Source organism: Terrapene carolina, unplaced genomic scaffold (genome assembly GCF_002925995.2).
Source record: "Terrapene carolina triunguis isolate 2854851 unplaced genomic scaffold, T_m_triunguis-2.0 Scaffold105, whole genome shotgun sequence".
In the NCBI taxonomy this organism is placed as follows: domain Eukaryota; kingdom Metazoa; phylum Chordata; order Testudines; family Emydidae; genus Terrapene; species Terrapene triunguis.
Genome location: NW_020664456.1, coordinates 1525745 through 1549819, shown reverse-complemented (window position 1 = coordinate 1549819; position 24075 = coordinate 1525745). Strand labels below are relative to the sequence as shown.

General features: G+C 39.5%; 1 protein-coding gene across 1 annotated transcript in view; it reads right to left on the bottom strand.

Moving 5' to 3' along the window:
- The window catches only part of LOC113406570 (cytosolic carboxypeptidase 6-like), a 1366737-nt gene that overhangs the window by 611534 nt on the left and 731128 nt on the right, over positions 1-24075 (bottom strand). The window contains exon 6 of the mRNA XM_029911596.1: positions 12226-12265. Coding sequence (XP_029767456.1) covers positions 12226-12265 — 40 coding nt within the window. The remainder of the gene's footprint in view (positions 1-12225; positions 12266-24075) is intronic.

Below are 24075 nucleotides of genomic sequence, written 5' to 3'. Positions count from 1 at the left end.
GAGGGAGAGTGGTGTTCCTCCACCCACAGAACTCATCCTTCTGTCAGTATACACTGTGTCTACACTAGGGGGATCCGCCATATAGCTATACAAGCGTAGCTGTGTCAGCAGACCCCGCGTAGTGTAGACAAGACCAGAAATTCCAGGCAATAGGAGTGGAAACAGCCAAAGTAGAGAACTTTCTCCAGTTTTGATTGGATTTCCTCTGCCCTGTGCATTTTGGCTGTTTACTCCAAACCTCTCCCTACTTTTCCCTCAGTCTCTTTACCTCAGATTTGCTGTACACCTGTCCCTCTTTTCCCCAGCCCTGTTCTCCTCACCCCTCTCCCTCAACTTTTCTTTCCATTTAGCTGATCCCCTCCTAATTAAATCCATCCTCCAAATTAACTAACATGGTACAAACAGGATGTTTGCTGCCCTCACATTGGTCACTCTGCTTGTGTGTTCTACCCCTTCCCCCCACCCTGTGCCTGTCTGGACTATTTAGTTTGTAAGTGCTTTGGGGCAGGGACTTTCTGGTATTCTGCATTTGCAGAGTGACTGTCACAATGGGACCCCATTCTTGGTTGGTCCTTAGGCACTATTTAATAAACATTATTATTAATAATAATAATTAAAATGCTAGTTTGCGCCAAAGTTTGTAGGCCAGATTAGCCAATACGCTTCAAATGGAAGCAATTATTTTGTTTCCTTACTACCGGTAGTTTGAACTTAAAAGGGAGAAAACAGACTATTTTTAAAGCTGCACTAGGCAAAACAGCTCTTGCGGGAAGTGAATAATAAATATACCACATGCTATGGTAATGTCTGTGGGGCAAGGTAGGGGGTTGCTATAAAACACAATATTCTAACTTACTACAGATGTTGCAAATAGAATTTACAGCTTTCTCGGCATGCTTATCTCTCCTCATCAGTTTCTGAATACTGAATCACCTTCAAACATGGGCCATTTTAAAGTTTTTATTTATTTATTTATTTATTTATTTGGTTTTAAAAAGAAGCTACAATATTTTCTTCCATGCTAGTCTGTAATGTTAAATAGATGCAAGACCTGTATTTACAAATCACATGCAATTGCATTTTGGCACATGGAAATTACATGCAAATGCATTCTAAATGAGTTTGTTTATCATTCTTGAATTCTAATCCAGAGGTCTTACTTTTTAAATTCAGTTTATACTCTGACATGTATACAAATGAGTTTGACTCTGGAAAATAACTTAATAAACTCAGGGTTAGCTATGCAATTAGAGGAGGCATCTGGGAACCATAAAACCTGGAAAACAACATTTACATCTTTTGTACATCCAAAGTTCCATTTTTTTCTCCCTTAAATTCATCATTTAAAAATGTTGCAGCTATTTCTGTGGGAGGACAAATAAGAATTCATTGTACAACCAGTCACCACTCTCTCCAATGAGCAATCCATGGGGTAGGGCTGGAGCAAATGTACAAAACACAAGATTTCATTTAAAAGAAACGCAAAGAAAATGAAAAATAACTGAATTAACATTGATCATGACTTTTCAACAACATTTCTTATTATTACAACCTGGCAAACCCTCCTGTGGGCAGTAAAGCTTTCTCATGTATTATTAGCCCTCTGCAGAAAGCTATGAAAAGACACAAATCTGTTTTCTCAAAGGACAGAAGGGCATTTAGTTATAAGAGAACGTAGGGCCATATTCCACTGTTGGGTTAAAGGTGAAGAAAACAGAACTATAACACACAACTTTAAGAGATTAACACATCAGCAGTTCATTCTTGAGCACCACAATATTGATTATTAGTCACCTGGTTTCTGATTGTGGTACTTTTTGGGGGGACTGTATCATATAGTGTAGTATTATTTTATAACATCCAAATTTCCACTATGTGAGAATACACACACACACACGTCCCTGCCCTAAAAAGTGTATAGACTAAATTTTAGAGGTGACACCAAAGTGTCAATGAACACACTACCAGACCCTAAATAAAATATACTAGAGCATAACAAAGAGTAGGGAAGGAAGGGGGTGAGGAAGGATGAGGGGCTCACCCATATGATCATGTGCTTACTCACTATAGGTGTGTGCACATGGGTGGTGAGCATGTTACATTTTTGGTGAGGTTTACCGGTTTGTTTTTGTAAAGTTTTGTTTTTAAGGTTTCAGATACTGTGGGTCTAATCTTCGTCCCCAAAGCAGATTTAAAACTGGCCTAATTGACCAGATGAGAATTCTTCTTGAACGACCACTATGCCATCTTCTCACACAGCTTCCAGCATTAGGGGGTTTGGGAACAGTAAAGACATGAGGATAGCCTGGGGGAGCTGCTGCAGCCAAGCATAATTTACAGCAGCCGTGAGGACCTTTTCTCATATGGTATTCTGACCCCTCCCCTCCCACTCCCCCGAACTTGTTACTCTGTCAACATTGACCATCCGGACACCCTATCTGCATTCTTTTCCCACTCTGCCATCCCATGCTCCCAGACCTGGTTTACAAAGTCATCATTCTCTCCTCAGTCAGATCCCCCCTAAAAATGCACGTGTTAATTGATGCCTTCAAGTGAGTTCAAAACAATAATAAAGTCTCTAAGTTATCCCCTCCAGTGCCCTTCTCTGACTGCTTGTTTCAGCACCAAATGTTCTGAGTGCCAAAGATGAACTCACTGGTGATTTGATCTTTTCAGGAACCAAATCTGATAAAATACAAATTCTTTGCACAGTGATAGCCCCCACTCCCACTGGGAAACTTTAAAACCCTTTAGCCAGTCTCTAACAGTTGGTGTTTGTCTTCTTCCCTGCTATATCTTTGGGGAGGTCAGCTTGGCTGGGGATTGAGAGGAGATGGTTTTGCAGAAATAAAAAATTTAATTAATTAATTTTGAAATTTTCCTTCTATGTTGTCTATTATTGCTTGTGTTGTCCATTTAAATGGTAAACTCTCCAGGATAAGGATGGTGTCATACTATGCACTTGTACACCGCCTAGCACAATACCCCATCCCTCCAGTAGTGGAATGGGACCTCTAGGTGCTATTGTAATATAAAAATTATATAATAATCCTATCTTCTCTGTGTTTGTTTTTTGGTTCGTAAGCTATTTGAGGCAGGGAATCTCATTTTCACTGACTCTTGTTCAGATCAGATGACAGATAAGAATTATAAAAAAACCCCACACTTCGAAGTGACCGAGATTGTGTTCCCATGGAAATGCCCTTACTAATTAAAAAATAAACAACCGGGGACAGAGCTTTCCATTCGCCTTTACAATATATATATATAACCAAGAAGGGTTTCTACAAAGATTGTTTTCCATGAGATATCAACCTGTTTATAAAGAAAAGGAGCGCAATATGACTCACCAAAAATTACTGTGTGAAAACATATTCAATATAAAAAGCTTTGTCACCTGAGATACTGTTACTTCTAAGAGCTCTGATCAAAGATAAAAACCAAGACAACTTCTTGTAATCAATTATGCACTGCTAGTCCATGGTGTATGTGTAATTGATAAAAATAAAATGAAGTACGTAATATGGATTTACACGCAGAAATGAAATATGGACATGGGTGTAATGCTAAACATTGGACTGATATCTTAAATATACAGTAATCCCTTGACTTAGACAGTCCCTGGCTATGCATTAGCTCCTTGGTACAATTACAGCACCCCTCAGTCTGTTCTAACTTTTGCCTGGGGAGTAACCTGGCACACAACTGGCCAAGGATCATGACATGCTTACGGTTGTGCTATGGACTCCTTGGCTGCAGCTAATGAACTGGCCAAGGTTTCATTTTTTCATGTGCAGAAACCACTGGGGAGTATTTATCAATGAACTAACTAAATAAAAAACCTTTTCCACAACGTTCACTGCACACACACACACACACACACACACAAAAACCCCTCATAACCTACAAATCTGACTTGTCTTAAAGGAGAGACTAAAAGAGGCACCCTAAGTTTACACATTCTCCATGCAGAGCTGATGTTTAACCCAATTTTTTCCATTTGAGGTTCCCTTGTATGTACCAACAAAACAAGTTCTGAAGATCATTATACACTAGCCACCAAATTCATGAGAGAAGTGCGAGATTCCGATTTCTAGCATAGGTGAAACAAAAACAAATCAAGTATCAAACTTTCAGATCTCTCTCTCTTCGTTCACATTTTTTGGGGACAATGAAATCAAGCACCACATACCACAATATTGTTCCCTTTGTCACCTGGTTATCTCTGAAATATGCAACTTTAATATATTTCTAACACCAGAATTAATTTCCTTATTGTTCTAGATTACATCCTTTGGCCACAGGTCCTATACATTTTGCTTAGATGAGTCCCTAAGAGTTCGCAGCACCTTAATGAACAGATCAATTATTGTTCAGAAAAGAAGATACTGTCTCTTTAAAGGTTATTTGAAGGTTGATTGCTATCTTATTGCTTATCTCCAGCAAATCTATTCAGTCTTATGAATGAATTTGACCTTTTTATAGTTACTGGGGAAAAATAACAGAACAAAAGTTAATTTAGAGCTCCATAATACAACACTTTTTCCCAGAGAAATGAAAGGGCATTCAAATCGATACCTGCACAATAACAGTCTGATGAATGTTTGCACCCAATTTTCTCATTTTGCTAACTTGAGATTGGGAATTTTGAATAGTTTTCAGAGACCATATTCTTTATGTGCTGTGAAGTATGTGGTATTGTGTCCAAACAATGCTAGAGGATAATCATTATAGGAGTATCAGTGGGCCTGAAAAGGTCAGTTAGTTAGAAATGTCAGCTTTCAATGCAACTGTACTGGACCTTCGTACACAAGGATCCAATTAAAGGGACATGCCAAGGTGCATGGAAACATCACGGTGACCCAGAATAATAATAAGGCATTGTGAAAAAGCTTGATGTTTTTCTTCAAAAATAATGGAGTTAGCCTTCAAAATGCCCTCTCTGTGGTCTTATTTAATCTTGATGAAACACCACTTATCCTATAGATATACAAAAGAGTCAGGTTTCTTATGCAAGAAATAAAACCAACAACAAAAACAGATTTACCAAAGCTAAATATTTAGCAAACAAACACATAAAAAAAATCTCATTTTGTTATTTAATCTAAAATTATCTGTCATTTCAATTGGAAACAAGATTTTACATGTTGGTAATTTGGGGTTTATATAGATATATATGTATATCAATAGATACACAGGAAAGTGATTATAAGGGTAAATTCACCTCTCTCAGAACAAGGCCAAAGTGAGTGGGTTGTTGTGTGCGGGACGGAGATGATGGAAAGTGACCCCAACCCACAGGCAGAATGTGACACTTCTGCAGCCACCAAGCCAGCATGTAGGTATGGATATGGGTTGGGTGAGGGTTAGGGGTTATGAAGCCCCTGAGCCTCATAAGTATGTATGGCTAGAATGTGGGGATGCAGCAATGTCACTCTTCTTTGCTACACCTTTGTCTTTTGTAAATGAGAAATTCTTACTTTTGAGCATATATTCCATCCCTAATCCTCATTGTATAAAAAGTCATGGTGCCTGATTGGCTCTTGGAGAGCCAGAACCCTGCCGCTGGGAAGGGGCAGGGAGGAAGCCAATGTTTCCTTATCACTTTTTGCTATCACAACATGTCTCTAAAACTCCATTAAGATTAGAACAAACTCCTTCCTAATTCTTTAGCACTCAGATGTGATTGATCATTTTGTAACTGGCTGCTGGCTGAGGCTCCAATTTCTTTATTTGATGTGTAAGCGATATCAATTTATTTAGAGTAATATCAAACCAAACCTTTGGAGTCTGTTCTCCCATTTGCCCTTAACATTCTCAGGATCCATTTTAAACCTTTGTGGGCGCAAAGGTGATTAAACTAGGGTGACCAGATAGCAAGTGTGAAAAATCGGGATGGGGGTGGGGGGGTAATAGGAGCCTATATAAGAAAAAGCCCCAAATATTGGGACTGTCCCTATAAAATCGGGACATCTGGTCACCCTAGATTAAACCCATAACATCTTAGAAATGTAACACGAGGAATAGCTTAGCTCCCAGACCTCACTGAGTGTTCCTTTTAGATGAATCAGTTATTATTAGAAAGACTGAAAGGGTTTTTTCCCCCCTAAAACAAAACAGCATATGAAGCTTTCACCAACACAAACATGAACCATAATTATGTTAGGCTGCTTGAAAACTCAGCCTGTATCGCTTGACATGTACTTTGATCAAAATCAATGTTGTATTAATTAGCATGGACTATCAAGAATAGTTAGTGCATGAGTTTTAACAGTGAACAACGTTCTGTCACATTTTATTACCCTGTATCATTTTTACTAATAGGTGTATTATAGCTTTATGACTTCAAGTTCATATTATTTTCATGCTTCAATTAGAAAGAAGTAGATTGTCAGAATATTCAGGAAGGTAATGGAAATGTCTTGCAGGGGGCATTCAGTAGTTGAGCTTATTCTTAAGTAACTTTCAAAATCATATTTTAAAGCTTTTCTTCTCTTCATCTAATTTTACTAGGGAGTCTCATAAGCAATGGTGTGTGGAAATGCAACACTTAATCAGCTAAAAAGTACAGTAAATCCCACATATCACTTTGTTCATGGAAGGAAAGTAGAAATATATTTTTCTCACCAGAGGAAATTAATTAGGCAACAGTCCTATATCTATGATTTAAAGTGGTAAAATATGTATGGTGGAAACTAAAGCCACCTTACAAGAATTCAGTGTATCACAAATTAATGAAATTGAGACATTTTTAAAGCACAGCACAGGAGATATTACAGGGGAAGGAATATTTTAAATGATAGGGTTTAGCTCCATAAAGTTCAGTCTGGTAAATATTTTTTAAAATCAAGCCTTCTTTCTTTCCTACAAGTACAATACTTTATTAGTAAGGACATGCTCAGAAACCACTACAGTTTTAGGATCAAATCCCGTAGCCCTTAACTTAGAATTTTTTTTTTTTTTTACTCTGGTAGAGGGTGCAAACTCCTAAAGTGCTCTGTGAAAAATCGAAGTAAATCCTGGCTAATGAACTAAGGATTTAGCTCTTATTTTATTTTTCCCTTAAAATGGAAATGAAAGAGACTTAAAACATTCTATATTCGATGTTGCAGACAAGCGGGGCACTGGGGGACATTCAATTACCCCATGTTTTCTAAATGTATTCAATTTACTGCTGCCAAATGGAGTGAGTTTTAGATACATCTGGGAAACGTACACCTCCAGTGCTGATGAATGGCTCCTGACAGTGCACTGATTTCAAGAAAAGTTTATTTTAAATTTGCAGTAGAGAGGGTGGTAGGAAAGGATCAAGCCCCGAAGAAGGCTGAATCAAAGAGAATTTCAAAGGAGTATTTGTGATGGAGGTTCCTGGGCAATCTAACATCTTAGCCAATTTTAAAGCCAGTGGGTTCAATCACACTTCCATTTACACTATCAATAATTTAACAAAAATGCAGTGGGAGTTGAACTCACCTTCCTGAATGATACTGTAACATAGTGAGTATTCACAAAACCACAAACAGCCAGCTAGAAACGAAGGGCAGATCCTTCAGCTGCTGTAAATCAGCTTATCTTCATTGTGAAGCTAAGCTAATTTCTGCCAGCAGAAGCACTGGCCCTAAAGTTTGAGTCTACTAAAAATGGTTCAGGGAGTGCTTCAGATGAAATTCAGAAGTAAAGCTAAGTAAGTTTAAAGGAAATAAATATACGTTGGTGAAACTTCACATCCTTAAGCCCCTCCTCTCATCAAAGTTTATGTTAGTTCAACTTGGACTCACTCTAGACACACACCCATTTATGAATGCTTAACTTCTTTCCCCTCCCCACTTTACAAGTCATGTCTGAATTTGACTCACTGAATCGCATGGAGTTTTACAGAGTCTAAGATGGTGTAACTCACATGCCAAGGGGCAGAAGAAAGGAGTGTAGCAACATTTACAAATTTAACTTACTCTTTCTTTGAGCTACTCGACATATAAGGAAGTGCAACTTAAACTCCTTTAAATACTGATAAGTGAGTGTCAGTCACATCAAGGAGATCCGGCACCCAATGAAGCCTACACCACCTGTTGAACAGCTTCTTCTGCTTTTCAACATCCCGTGGAACATTTCCTGAGCCATTTCCATAGGGACTTTGAAATGGGGTCCGCAGTCATATACATTCATGTCTCATACAATATTTAATTTCTGTACATGTACAGTACCAATTTTTCAATCCCAACATTTCCTCCATCACCACTTTTCCAGAATACACTCAATCCACGTTAGGGACAAATGAGTATTCGTTCTGACTTACAAAGCTACTTTTAAATCAAAACTAAGGTTTTCATCACTACTAGAGCCTTAAAAAAAGACTGTCTGCAGAACAGTTTCTCTGTCATAGCCAGGAAAGTCACAGGAGATGGTTGGTCTGTGAAGGGCTCAGCTATATTGTTTCACCACACCTGCTTGTCCTAGTAAACAGCAGCACTATACACTTTGCTTATTGTGTGCAGGCCATCTGGAGCAATGTGAATGCAAGACAGACAATGTCTGGGCAGCACCACAATGTGGGTTCAAAATAACTTCTGATTAAGGTGATACTAACAATAAAAGATGGTCAACACTTAAGATAACACTTAAGCTCTGTTGAATCATTATACAACAGTGACCTTTTTGAATGGTACATCTGTCATGACATAACATTAAGCTTCCTGTGACAGCTCTAGAATTATTATCTGAATTTTTAGTCACTGAGGTCTTGAGAACCCATTTGTAACTCACATGCCAAGGGGCAAAAGAAAGGAGTGTAGCAACAACATTTACTAATTTCACTTACTCTTTCTCCTAGTTACCCAACATGAAGGAAGTGCAGTTTAAATTCCCTTAAATACTGGTAAGTGAGTATTAATGACATGATGTTATCTTGCAACCATGCCCATTAATAGCCTTCTCTACTCTAGGAAAACTATCCGTTGTTGACATTTGTTGCCACCAGTGGGTGCAGTTGATCCAACTCTGAATATGGTTTGATTGCAAGTGCAGACCAGAATGAAAGGGTTCAGTATCACTTCAAAATATGCTCACTGCCAAGAGGCACCATTCCCCAAGTGGGAACGCACAGAGGGTCTTGAAGGAAAAATACAGTTACAGCCAGCAGGGTTCTTCAACACCTCAGTGACTAAAAACTCAGATAACAGGTGTGTGTGTGTGTGTGTGTGTGTGTGTGAGAGAGAGAGAGAGAGAATGTTACCTCATGTTGTATGCAGTGTTGTTGTAGCCATGTCGGTCCCAGGATATTAGAAGGATACGGCAGCTGAGGTAAGACCTTTTACTGGACCAATTTCTGTTGGTGAGAGACACAAACTGTCCAGAGGGTGCGTCTTCAGATCTGAGAAATGTACTCAGGATGTCACAGCTAAATACAAGGTGGAACAGATTACAAAGCGATCACTCTATATCTGACCTCTCAGTCCTCATCCTCAAAGGAAACCTGCACAACACTTCCAAAAGACGAGCCATAATTCATAACTTTGCTTGATACTAAGAATCGTGGACTGAATAGAGATACTGGATTTATGGCTTATTACAACAATCTATAACCCAATTAAGTTGTTCCCCCCACCCCCAGCTTTTTTTTCTCCCTTTCCCCCCTATGGCTGGAGAGGTGTTAATGGGCTACTTCACCTTGAATGATTCCTTGAAATATGTGTTAACTACTGATACTAAACAATCTATTCCACCCTGTATTTAGCTATGACATTCGGAGTACATTTCGACTTGAAGAACAGCTCTCTAGCTCAAAAGCTTCTCTCTCATCAACAGAAGTTGGTCCAATAAAAGATATTATCTCACCTACCCTGTCTCTCTAATGTTATCTTATGACAGGTGTGCAGTTTACAAAGGCCACCAGGGTTTCTGAAATGGTACTGAATTCACTTTGTTCTGCTTTATACTTGTAGTTAGACCATGCCAGAAATGCACCACTGCTGACAGATATTGTCAAGCTATAGGGGATTTTCCTATTGTAGACAAGACTAACTGAGTGACATCCACTGTACAGGAGACTGCCTGGCTTTACACAGGATGGAAAACTTAAAGAATTTCCAGAGAAATGACAGTTGAAAACAAACTGTTCGGCCCCTAATTCAGATCATCCAAAGTACTCAGTCATAAGCTGTATCATGTCTCTGTAAAAACAGTCCATTGCTAACAAATCATAAAGACAGTCCTCCAAAATGAAAATATAAAAAAGTAACAATATCTAAAGATAACTAATTCCCAAGGCTAAGATTTTGAAACCTGTATGACCTGAAGTTAGACTCCTAAATCTATATTTAGGTTGGGATTTTTCAAAGCATCCTAAAAAGAGCTGAATGCCTAACTCCCTTAAACTCTTTAGAAAATCCAAATTTTAGACTCCTAAATAAGTTTGGCCTGAGGATGCTCAGCCCTTTTGATAATGAGTTCAAACTTATTTAGCAGCCAAACTCTAGGCTACATGAATCTTGGCCCAATTTTTTTTAATACTTTATCAAATCAATGATTATGGATTTCTGGCTATCAACACACAAAAATACAAAAAATGCACATCTTGAAAAATGTCTGGCAAGGAAGTCTTTTTTTTTGGAACACAGCATGTCTACCTACATAATCAGTGGAAACTCTTAGTATGTGCCTATGCTGATCCTTCTAACTAATTGCTATGTTGCTGTGCAAAACTGAAAGATCTGAAGTGCTAGATACTTACTGTAATCACATCTATGCACAAACTCAACTTAATCAACTCTTTTATTGCTCCAGTGAACATTGCATCAGTCATCACAGTAAAGAAGGTATCATAAATACAAGTTAAACAAATGTCTCTCCCTTAAGTGATTTTTCCCCCCAACCCTCCTTTTCTCCTATAAAAAAGGCTGTGGACTTCAGTAACTTTATCCAAGATCTGAGTGTTTATTCTGATTGTGACCTTCAGGGATTTTTTTTCTTTTCTTTTTTTCTTTAGAAACAGGGGACATTGAAGATACAAAATACGGAAAATGTGTCATATTTGCCCTTGAATTTGTAGTCAGAGTGGTGACAATGGCTCTTTCTCACTGTATTGTTGCTTTTATCAGCAAGTGCCCTAAGCATATATTAACATAATTGCAAACTGTATGAAAAATGAACATGCAAAAATGTGATGCAATTGCCAGTAGCCTCAAACATCTGTCCCAACAAAGTGTTTCTTCTTCTCCTTTTTTTAATGATTACTATTTGAACAAGGTTAGTGAAGGAGAAGTCATGTCACAGATATCTACATTTAGAATGTTGGAACAATTATTGATGCAAAATTGTTATCCAAGCAAAATGTGTCGCATTTTGCCCACTGTCCCATAACACCTGCTCACTTTGCTAACACATTCCCCGTTAAAGCCAGACAAAAAGATAAAGATGCATTTAGAGCTGAGGGACAGAAAAATACTGGTTACCAAAGCTAGTACCAACTCTCTGTGGTGTTTCTCTGTTGCTGGTGGACAGTAGACCTCTAGGAGAGCTAATGAAAAGAAATTGAGCCAGTCTTACTGAAGAAACTGAACAAGAGCTTAGATCAAAGAGAAATCTCATTCATCTGGCCTGCATTTCAATCCCAACAGTGACACCTTTGAAAAACACCATGCCAGAGATATGAAACTACTTTCATGACTAGTGACCAGAAATTCAACCTATAACACATTTGGGGGATTTTCCTTTGCAGACAAATAACAAAAGTCATTATTGAGAAGACTGTTTCGAAAGTGTTTTATTTTTACCTAGATATTTCCGAACTCATTTACTTTAAGGTTCTTCAGAATTAACCTGAATATTCTCCCTCCAACAGTGCACGCTGAAAGCCACTGACTCTTTACACCCCTGAAATGTATTTAGCACTGAAGAGAGTAAAACTTACATTTCTGTGATACTTGAACATACATTGTGAATTCTAGGGCATCTACCCTGCAGACATACCACTAACTGTAACCCCAGGAGGCTTAAAGAAATATCAGCACTCAAATTCATAGAGTAAAGGTCTGAAGAGGCAGCTCTGTGAACGGATAACTACCCGGGGCTTTGCCAAGCACAATATAGCTGTCACTTGTTATTATGTTAAAGATTTTCTGGGGAACAGTGTTTTTCATTTTGCATGCCAGAGACAGGGGAAAAAAACACATTTAGACAACCGTCTCTTTAAGAAAAGATAAAAGCCGAGCCTCGTAGCTTACTCACCAGGGTTGGTTATAGTCAGCAGGTCAAGTTGCCGTTGTTGCTGAAAAGCAAATTATAAAAGGAATTGTTAAAGGGGGACTAATTTCAGTGGGTCATCTTAGACATGCAAAGAAAGTGTTCTGACATTTACACTGGAATAAATTACAAGTTACACAGCTCAGAGCAACTATTTTGGATGGGAGCCATATGTACCTTCCGACTAAGGAAAGAAATCTAGTCAGTCCCTTCAGGGCAGGTTTATTTACATTTCTGAATTGGGTTTTTGGATAAAAGTGCAAATGTGTGTGTCCGTGTGTATTTTTAACTAGCTGCTTCAAATGTAAGGGATCGTTGACTTCATAGAAAAGGAGGAAGGCACTAAGGTGCTACTCTACGATTCTCTTCTTGATTAAGTCACTGCCTCAGTTTGGACTCGGGTAAACAAATAATTATATTCCCTTGGGAGGAGATTTTTCAAAGACACCTAAAGGGGTATGAATGACTAATTCACATTCATTTTAATGGGACTTCGGCACTCACACCACCTTATCTGGCTTTGAATATCTGAGTCTCAGTTTCTATATTTGTAAAGTGGGCATGACTGTTTTTTTCATAGGGGTGTTGAGCTTTAATTGTTTGAACACTGCTCTGGGAGCCTTGGATGAATGGTGAAATGAAAGTGTAAAATAATATTGTTAGTAGTATAATAAACTAGAAATTGATGAAAGGAAATACTTTTTCACATAGTGCACTATTAGCCAGTGGAATTCATTGTCTCAATATTTCACTGAGTCCAAAAGCTTAGCAGTATTTAAAACAAGATTAGACATTTATATGGATAACAAGACTACCTTTTCATACGGTCTCCCACAGTATTCTTGCCGGTAAGTTAAAGAAGTATGGGCTGGATGAATGGACTATAAGGGGGATAGAGAGCTGGCTAGATCGTTGGGCTCAATGGGTAGTTATCAATGGCTCCATGTCTAGTTGGCAGCCGGTATCAAGCAGAGTGCCCCAAGGGTCGGTCCTGGGGCCGGTTTTGGTCAATATCTTCATTAATGATCTGGAGGATGGCGTGGATTGCACCCTCAGCAAGTTTGCAGATGACACTAAACTTGGAGGAGTGGTAGGTATGCTGGAGGGTAGGGATAGGATACAGAGGGACCTAGATAAATTAGAGGATTGGTCCAAAAGAAATCTGATGAGGTTCAACAAGGACAAGTGTAGAGTCCTGCACTTAGGAAGGAAGAATCCCGTGCACTGCTACAGACTAGGGACCGAGTGGCTAGGAAGCAGTTCTTCAGAAAAGGACCTAGGGGTTACAGTGGATGAGAAGCTGGATATGAGTCAACAGTGTGCTCTTGTTTCCAAGAAGGCTAACGGCATTTTGGGCTGTATAAGTAGGAGCACTGCCAGCAGATCGAGGTACGTGATCATTCTCCTCTATTTGGCATTGGTGAGGCCTCATCTGGAGTACTGTGTCCAGTTTTGGGCCCCACACTACAAGAAGGATGTGGAAAAATTGGAAAGAGTCCAGCAGAGGGCAACAAAAATGATTAGGGGGCTGGAGCACATGATTTATGAGGAGAGGCTGAGGGAACTGGGATTATTTAGTCTGCAGAAGAGAAGACTGAGGGGGGATGTGATAGCTGCTTTTGACTACCTAAAAGGGGGTTCCAAAGAGGATGGATCTAGACTGTTCTCAGTGGTACCAGATGATAGAACAAGGAATAATGGTCTCAAGTTACAGTGGGGGAGGTTTAGGTTGGATATTAGGAAAAACTTTTTCACTAGGAGGATGGTGATGCACTGAAATGGGTTACCTAGGGAGGTGATGGAATCTCCTTCCTTAGAGGTTTTTAAGGTCAGGCTCGACAAAGCCCTGGCTGGGATGATTTAGTTGGGGATTGGTCCTGCTTTGAGCAGGGGGTTGAACTAGATGACCTCCTGAGGTCCCTTCCAACCCTGATATTCTATGATTCTACCCTGAGTTAACAGTAAATATTAGAAAAAGAAACAAGGGTTTTGGCAGAGATATAAGCTCTCATGATTCGAGGCATAAACCAACCTCTAACTAGTGAGGTTTAGGAATAATCTATCCCTGGAGGCAGATTATCCCTTCACTGCTTATGACGGGTTTCTCTGTCTGCCTCTGAAACAGGTGGTAGCGGCAGTGACAGGATACTAGCCTGGATAGACCACCAGTGTGATCTATTACGGAAATTCCTATGTTCCTATGATATTATCCTTTTCAGTTTCTGCATAACCTAAGTTTCTATTGCATAGGGCTTTCCACCTCCATGGTGACTAGGCAAGTTTACACTTTCCTTCTCACAAGTGGATTTTATTATTGTCTATTTCAGGGGTAGGCAACCTATGGCACACGTGCCAAAGGCGGCACACGAGCTGATTTTCAGTGGCACTCACATTGCACGGGTCCTGGCCATCAGTCCAGGGGGCTCTGCATTTTAATTTAATTTTAAATGAAGCTTCTTAAACATTTTAAAAACCTTATTTACTTTACATAAAACAATAGTTTAGTTATATATTATAGACTTATAGAAAGAGACCATCTAAAAATGTTAAAATGTATTACTGGCACACGAAACCTTAAATTAGAGTGAATAAATGAAGACTCGGCACACCACTTCTGAAAGGTTGCTGACCCCTGGTCTATTTTTTCCTTGCACTTTCTAATAGTTATCATTCCTCTAAAACTCTCTATGGCCAACACTTGTGTGTTTAGCTGGCATCACAATATATACTGTCCAGTTTAATTTCTCTCTCCTAATCTCCTCAATAATGTCTGTGTTACTTTCATTTATTGTCAGGCCTATGGATCCTTTTCTAATCTAATTCACATCATTACACACTCTCTATTCTTCTGGTGACAGGTGAAAGTCCTTGAGGAGGAAACTATGTGTCAGTGATCCCACAGTGGATATTTTTCTCTAGAAAGTCTTACTGATTAAAGACCTCCCTCTTCAGAGTGCCAAAAATTGCCGTCTCTATGCTTACAAAACACTACTGACTGAAGTCAATGGGCACAATTCATCACTGCTGTTCACCTGTGCAACTTCACTGAACTTCCTTGAGTCGTATGCCCATTTATACCAATGGACACCTGGGTGCATTGGATGCTTTGTCTGTATAGGACTCTGGGATCGAGTCCACAGGTGGCATGGGTGTCAGGCAGTAGCATCAGAGCGGTAATCTTCTGTAGCATTCTCTTTATGTTGTGTGTTTATGGCCTACTTATGTGTTTTAACTCTTTTGTACAGTGTAAACGCTGTTGTTGGGTACAGTTTCACTTGTATTCCAAGTACTGACAATTCTGAATATACATTCCCATGTATGCATGAGAAATATGACTTATCTTGCTCACTTTATTATAAACACCAAGGACCAGATTGTGCCTTATCCTTAAACTGATGTGCCAGGATAGTGGTGGGAGGAACCTTTCCCTGACTTATGTGACCTCCCTAAATCCCAGGCACAGTTGTACGCTACTCTCCAGGGACTACAGGGTCTGCATTCGCCATATCTTTTGTGGGCATAAAGGAAGCATCATAGTAAAGCTACTGTATCTGAAGGTGTGTAGCAATGGGTTCACTCCTCCCATGCAAGGCTGCGCCTAAATGGCTCAATCGATCCATAAGTGTATACGAAGAAAGTACTCTGATTGTGAGTTATACTTGATATAGATCATGGGCCTAAACCCTGAGGTGTATTTCTATGAAGCTATGATTTGCCAATAGCAAATTGTTTTAGCAACCACATGGCCAACAGCATTGCTTATGCTTGTTTAATGCAATTTGAACTCAAAATGTATAGTAAATAGCCAAGTTAGAAAAGGAACGGTCAGCCATATACAAAAATGACGGGAAAAGGGCAAATATGGTGCCCATCTATAAAAAGGGAAATATGGACAACCTGGGGAATTACAGACCAGTCAGCTTAATTTCTGTACCCGGAAAGATAATGGAGCAAATAATTAAGCAATCAATTTGCAAACATCTAGAAGATAATAAGGTGATAAGTAACAGTCAGCATGGATTTGTCAAAAACAAATCGTGTCAAACTAACCTGATAGCTTTCTTTGATAGGGTAACAAGCCTTGTGGATAGGGGGGAAGCGATAGACATGGTATATCTTGATTTTAGTAAAACTTTTGATACTGTCTCGCATTACCTTCTCATAAATAAACTAGGGAAATGCAACTTAGATGGAGCTACTATAAGGTGGGTGCAAAACTGGTTGGTAAACCGTTCCCAGAGCATAATTATCAGTGGTTCACAGTCATGCTGGAAGGGTATAATGAGTGGGGTCCCACAGAGATCAGTTCTGGGTCTGGTTCTGTTCAATATCTTCATCAATGATTTAGATAATGGTATAGAGAGTAAACTTATAAAGTTTGTGGATTATACCAAGCTGGGAGGGGTTGCAAGTGCTCTGGAGGATAGGATAAAAATTAAAAATGATCTGGACAAACTGGAGAAATGGTCTGAAGTGAATAGGATGAAATTCAATAAGGACATATGCAAAGTACTCCACTTAGGAACAATCAGTTGCACACATACAAAATGGTAAATGACTGCCTAGGAAGGAGTACTGCGGAACGGGATCTGGGGGCCATAGTGGACCACAAGCTAAATATGAGTCAACAGTGTTACACTGTTGCAAAAAAAGTGAACATCATTTTGGGATGTATTAGCAGGAGTGTTGTAAGCAAGATACGAGAAGTAATTCTTCCACTCTACTCCACTCTGATTAGGCCTCAACTGGAGTATTGTGTCCAGTTCTGGGTGCCACATTTCAGGAAGGATGTGGACAAATTGGAGAGAGTCCAGAGAAGAGCAACAAAAATGATTAAAAGTCTAGAAAACATGACTGATGAGGGAAGATTGAAAAAATTGGGTTTGTTTAGTCTGGAACAGAGAAGACTGAGAGGGGACATGATAACAGTTTTCAAGTATGTAAAAGGTTGTTACGAGGAGGAGGAAGAATTTTTTTTTTTCTTAACCTCTGACGATAGGACAAGAAGCAATGGGCTTAAATTGCAGCAAGGGAGGTTTAGGTTGGACATTAGGAAAAACTTCCTAACTGTCAGGGTGGTTAAGCGATGGAATAAATTGCCTAAGGAGGTTGTGGAATCTCCATCATTGGAGATTTTTAAGAGCAAGTTAGACAAACACCTGTCAGGAATGTTCTAGATAATTAGTCCTGCCACGAGTGCAGGGGACTGGACTAGATGACGTCTCAAGGTCCCTTCCAGTCCTATGATTCTATGACCATCTGTAAAAACAGCCATACTGGAAAAAAGTTGGCAATAGAAGCAGGTCAGGTTATACAAAGCACAATGAAGGCAAACTGCAGAGTTTGTATAGCATCTAGCACAATTTGGGCCTTGCTTCTTATCTGAGCCCCTTGGCAACGTAGGCAAATAATAAAATATACAAAAGAATAACAATTTGTTATAGCAAGAAAACAGTATCTTATGGGATAGGTTCAATAAAGTGGAAAATAATCATAGGCCAGAACCTCAGTTGATGAAATTTGTTACAGCTCCATCTGAACATTGGCTGAGGACTGGTCCAGAATGCAACAAAATTAAGCCCCGATCTTGCAAACATTTGCGCATGTGCTTACTTTTAAGCATGAGTAGTCCCATTGACTTCCAGTGAACCAGTGGGATAATGCGCTGACATTTCACTTCTAGGAACTAACTGCTCCAAAAGATTTGAGATTCAGCAGCCAGACTCCTGGCTAAGGACTACATGCAGCAGCACTACAGCTGCTGCCTGTGCTGGTGTAGGGACGCTGAATGGGCTCCCTCTGCCCTCTCCTCTCAGGGCCCCTAGCTGGGATAGCCAGAATTTGCTCTAAAGTGAAAGTTTTCATATATATCTAGTCTTCAGATATATATATACGGAAAGGAGACAAAGTGTGTTCCTAAACTGTGCTTGTAGAATGTACAGAAAATCATCCCCTGCAGATGCAAGCATGGCCCCAATTTTTGCTGCGTTTCCAGATTTCCGAGGCCAGGCCCTCTGCAACTCCACCCTCCCGTGGTCCAGCTTGATGTTCTCAAACTAGTAACCCAAAAGAAAAAGTTAATATTTTTAATGTGTAATATTTTAAATTAATTATTTAATTTATAAGTAATTCTAAAAGCAACGGAATTAACAAGGGATTTTCCAAATTTCTCAAAGATTAATTCAGTAATCATGTCAGAATCACCGCAGCTGTGGGGCCAGGCTCACTCTAGTGCTGGGATGTGCAAATTGCACCTTTTTGCACCACGCAGGGCCCAGGGACTGGAGGAATTCCCTTCCCCACCCCCCACCCCCGCTGCCAGTAGTTCCCTGCTTGGAGGCCATCTGTTAGATTCTTTATCAGCCTGATAAGAGTCCCTCAGAGGTTGTACTGAGTCAGCATATCCTTCACTGCTCTAATCTTGCCCATCCCGAAAGAACACAAACCGCTATTTTGACCATGCAGGCCCCAAGGCAAAGGAGAGATTGTGGCCAATTTGAACCACAGCAGCTTCCCATATTGTGGACTCTTCTATCTTTGGTGCTGTTCAGAGGCACAGACCCTGCAGGGCATCTGGCCCTGAATTCTATCAATTAATCACATTAACTTGCATAAAATTAACATAAATCATTAATAAATGCAATAAACATTGATAAAGAGTAATACATCATATTTAAACACATGGAAGGCAAATCGTTAATAAATTAAGCATTAATTCCTTTAACGAACGTTAATCTATGAGACATCAAGAATAAATTCTGCTTCAGAGAATGAGTTGAATTTGTGATCCAGTCTAATCCCTTGAAAAGTACAGAATGGTCCCTGCTGCACAGACATAAGTGATTATTTCTAGCCATTTGGATCTATCCAGCTATAGAGCTTCCATTACTAAACTTGGAAGACCATTACTAAGCTTGGAAGACTGTTACATTTCTTGGTAATGTAGAGTCTATATCTTCCGCCAGGCGGTTTCCTAACATTTCTTCTAGTAACACACTTCTGAGCAATTTCTTTTCTTCCCTCACACTGATGCCCTTTTACATGTTTGCAGTTTCATTTAATTTGCACCTCAATTAAATTGGGGAATTTCAAAGAAATAATTTTTGTGTAGATTCACAAATTACTTTAAATTTAGATCATCTGCAAGTTGTTCACAAATTGTCCAACCTCCTATACAAATGTGAAAGGCACTGTGCAAGCTTTGACTCTCTTATCTTCAGATTAGCAAAAAGAAGCCAGTTGCAAAGATGTTCCATGAGACAGACTGTATTGCTTCTTTAGCAATTGAGAATTTTCTTTATATATAGAAATGAATCTAATTGTATCCAATTCCAAATGGATCTAGATTTCATTGGCCAGAACCTTAGTGGTGCCAAGGTACACTTAGCACAGCTGAAGAGAGTGAAGAAGAAAGGTAATTCAAAGCCACCTTTTCACTCCTGCCATCCTGGGCCAGCCATGAGCCAAAAGGCCCCATGACTCTTCCCCCTTCTTGCTCAGAACACCATCTCCCTGTCCCTGCCATCCAACGTGACCACTAAGCAGGAGATGCTGGTGACATAGAGGCAAATACACTAGCTCTGCACTGTCTGAGATTCCCTAGCTTTCCAGCTGTTTGTGAGGCTCCCTGGCCTGCAGGAGACATCTCTGGGTAGAGCAGGGGTCTAGAATGAACCCACTCCTCTCATCACCATCTAATGCTCAGAGTCTGGGGCTAAGGGCAGCACAAGCTTTAAAAACAGTACAGTAGGTGGCACTGCTGAGTTTGATTTCCCTAATAACCACTATTGCCTGCCTGAGCATTCTGCAGACATAATGCCTCCCTCCAACAAGGGTCAAGCACTACAACCACTAGCTCCCATCCCCATACTCCACCAGCTCTCAAAGCAACAATTTAGAGAGTTTTCATCTCCCTAAATATATTTCACCTACTGACTCTCCTACTGACCTCTTCCATCTGATATTTATGTGACCTGAACAGGAGTCTCTCTTGATTATCTTCCATTTACTATACTTGAGAAAGTGTAAACTGAAATCAAGTGCATTCTTTCATTATTTCAGAGGCTTTGCAGAACCATGCTGCTATTTTTGCACCATCCTGGAACTTCTGGCGAAGAAAGGGCCTGATTCGGCCAACAGAGTGCGCACTCAACTTGGCACACGTGAACTGTCCCATTTAAACGGCCAGCGTGTCTATGCATGAAGTTGAGCATGTGCTTAAGGGTCTGCAGGATTGGGGCCTAAAATTTCAATATTCTTTTCTTAATCTAATAAGCGGCCAAGTTAGTGTGTTTGTAAATTGTTGCAGGGTATTATATTATAAAGCCAAAAGTTTTAACCAATTGAAAAGATCAAATTCAGGACAAAAACCCTAGAAAGTCCAAGAGGTACTATTTGGAAAGCACACAAGATACTCATAGGAACCATCATAGAATATCAAGGTTGGAAGGGACCTCAGGAGGTCATCCAGTCTAACCCCCTGCTCAAAGCAGGACCAATCCCCAGACAGATTTTTGCCCCAGATCCCTAAATGGCCCCCTTAAGGATTGAACTCACAACCCTGGGTTTAAGTAGGCCAATGCTCAAACCACTGAGCTATCCCTCAGCCCCCCACTCATCTGCTCCATGTGCAAGGTGCACTTCTTCAACCTGCCTTCTCTAACATCTACACATAGACCAAAACCCTACATAACTAAAACACTCCACTACACACCCAGTTCTTGCACATGGAAGAGGATAAGTGAGATCGAGCAAACCACACATGGCAAATTATAATCCTGTTGCTAAACGCACTACGGGAGGGCATTCAGCTATTATGGTGATAAGGGTGGTATAAGAACCTACAAAGAATAGAATGGACAGACTGAACTAAATTTAATACAAGTCTCGGAGCAACATCTCTGTTACATTTGTATACAGTACTTAGTAAAGCCAACTTTTAGGTGCTACAAAACTGTAACATGTATCGAGAAGGTGGAAAGATAAAGATATTAGGTATGTAATATTTTTAATTGATATGACACTGAAGGAAGACCAATATCGATGGTCATGTAGCCTTCTCCTGAGTTATTTTTGTACCCCCAGAAACAGTGGTACCAAATGATCCAAATCGTACACTGTCAACTAGAAGAAGAGTTGAGGTAGCAGTGTTTGTATCTCGATGCCGCCAAACATAGAACCCAGCACTGTACTAAGAGGGTGGAAATGTTGTAAGTACAACTGGTCAGAAAATGAAAACCAAAAAAACCCAAACACCCCTCCCTCCAAAGCCAAACAACAGTGGAATGTGACATTTTGAAGTTGTTTCCATTTCACATGGTGTGAAGCAGAACCACTTGGAGGATTTTTAGACTTTTTAGTGAAAATTTTTTCATCAAAATGTGTATTGAAATTGTTATTGACATTTTCTTGTTTACCAGAGATCCATTTTCTGTGAACCACAACAACAAACTTATGACCACTTTTATAATATTTTGATAATGTTTTAAATTTAAATATTAAAAAAAGAAATGAAACAAATTGTTAAAAAAATAATTTGAAAGGCAATTTTTTATTAAAAATACTTTTATTCAAAAAACTGCCACCCAGCTCTAGTTATGAGGTTTAACTATAAGAACTGCTGGGAATTTGTAGGGTAACTTGCAAAAGCTGTTGGACAGTCCGGTTGAAAGAGGGTTCAGGGAACATCAATGTTTTGAGGAGCTCTTAAATAAAGGAGAGCCATGCTCAAAGATGAAGACTACCAGGAAAAAATATTACACTGACTATTTCCGTCTTATTGCAATAAAATTCTGTCCAGTTTCACACGTGAGGTCTTCTCTGTTTGTATATTCCTTCTATTCAAAGTGCAGAATTTGGACTTAAAGAGTGACCAAAAAATGTACTAATTCAAATCCTTTTAAACTGGATAAACTGACCATTTTAGGGTGTGTTTTTTTAAAATCACATTATGATGCCAAGCAATGATCTTTTCTTTCCATTCCGAAATCACAGGCTTTTGTTCACACAGTGAAGTAAGAGCTCACATTTTCTGCTTCCTCTATTATTAGCTACTAATATTTCATTGTATCATGATAAAATGAACCAGTCATCTTGTTGACACTTGACTGGGACCTTGGTAAATTGCATCTGCTGTAGCCTACTACCTGGAATCAATTATTGATAATATAGGTGTGTGGGAACATTTATAAAGTGGTTTGGATATGTTATCACTCACATTAAGAGCTATAATGAGCATCTGAAACCATTTTAACAGTGACCTCTGTAGATATTTGATCTTTGCAATATTTGGTAATTCAATTCTGGTTTAGAATCAAAACCAAGTCCACATGATAAAAGACGGCACTGAGCCATTAAACTACTTTAGTCATCTTTCCATTTCAACTTAATATCTGATGTATTTTTTTCACTAAAGTGTTGGTGTTAGATTCATTTTCTTATTTTCTAGAACCTTTGCCAAACAATTGACTAGAACAATTTTTTTCGTGGAAAGTATTTTCCTCAAGAACACAGCAATTAGGCATCTATATATTTATTAACAGGCTCCTCCTTGCTTCTTGGGATCCTGCCATGTTCCAAATCTATTAAAAAAGAATGGAAATTTTATTGCAAACTGAGGATAAATGGAAAGAGCCTCTAAGTTTTCTGCAGACATCTCTTTGGCATTTAGCCATGTCAGGGTTCCTAAAGGGACTAATAATAAATGCAGATGAGAAAAGCAAAATTGTGGTGTGCTGCCAACATTGTTATTAGGGCCCCTCTACAAGAAGATCTGTGCTAATGCACAGCTTTCTGCCATGAGTGACGTGTTGAAAGCTGATTTAAAGCGCTGCACAAAGGAAGCCATTTGCAGCGCACACAAGAAGTTTCATTGGTCCTACAAAACTTAAGAACCAGGCTACATGTTCTCAAGTGCCATCTCCCAGCACCTTTTCTATTAACTATTTACATATATATAGACAGAGCATTCTCAACAACATGGGGCATCTGAGTTTTCATTGACACACTAGCAATAAAAACAACAGTTTTAACCCAGATCTCTCTAACCACGAGAGAGAACCATACAGCAGGCAGAGAAATGTGAACAGGTTCTCAATATCTGTGGCTATGGTCCTGCACCTTACAAACACAGGCCGAGTGCTGTGCCAAGCAGAGCCATGGCAGACCATCCATATACATCCTGATCAGATGCAGGAGCAGGGCTTGTAGTACTAAGGGACTAAACGGCATATTAAGCAACTTCATAGACTACACCACCAATGGGAAGTGCACGAGCGAGTGCAGAGAAAAAAATACAAAGGGAACTGGGGCCTGATCCAGTTGCCACTGAAGGAAAGAGGAGACTTTCCATTCACTATAATGGGAACTACGGCAGGCCCTGAGAGAGGTTTATACTCATAGAAGTTAGTGAGAGAAAATGTTCCATATGTTGTATCATCCAGCCTATCTCCTGCCAGTGTAGGAGTGTTCCTTACAGCGCATTTTCTAGTGTTAAGTCCAGTGTCATTTTAAATATCTCAAGTGACGGGGCTTCTGAAACTCCCCTAAGAGATCATTCCACAGTTTAACACATCTCACTGTCAGGAAGATTTTCCTGGTGTTCAATTAACATTTTCCCCTACTTTTCATTCAGCTCATTACTGACTCACCGTTCTAGCCCTGTGTACCACCCTAAATACAGTTAGTTTTTAGCTAAATAAGCCTTCCCTCTCATTGGCGTTTATATCCTTCAAAAGTGCACAATTATTACTATGCATCCCCAATCTCCAGTTATCTCTGAGCCAGTCTGTAAATATGTAGCTTTTTAAATCTTTCGTTGGAGGTCAATCCGTCCCC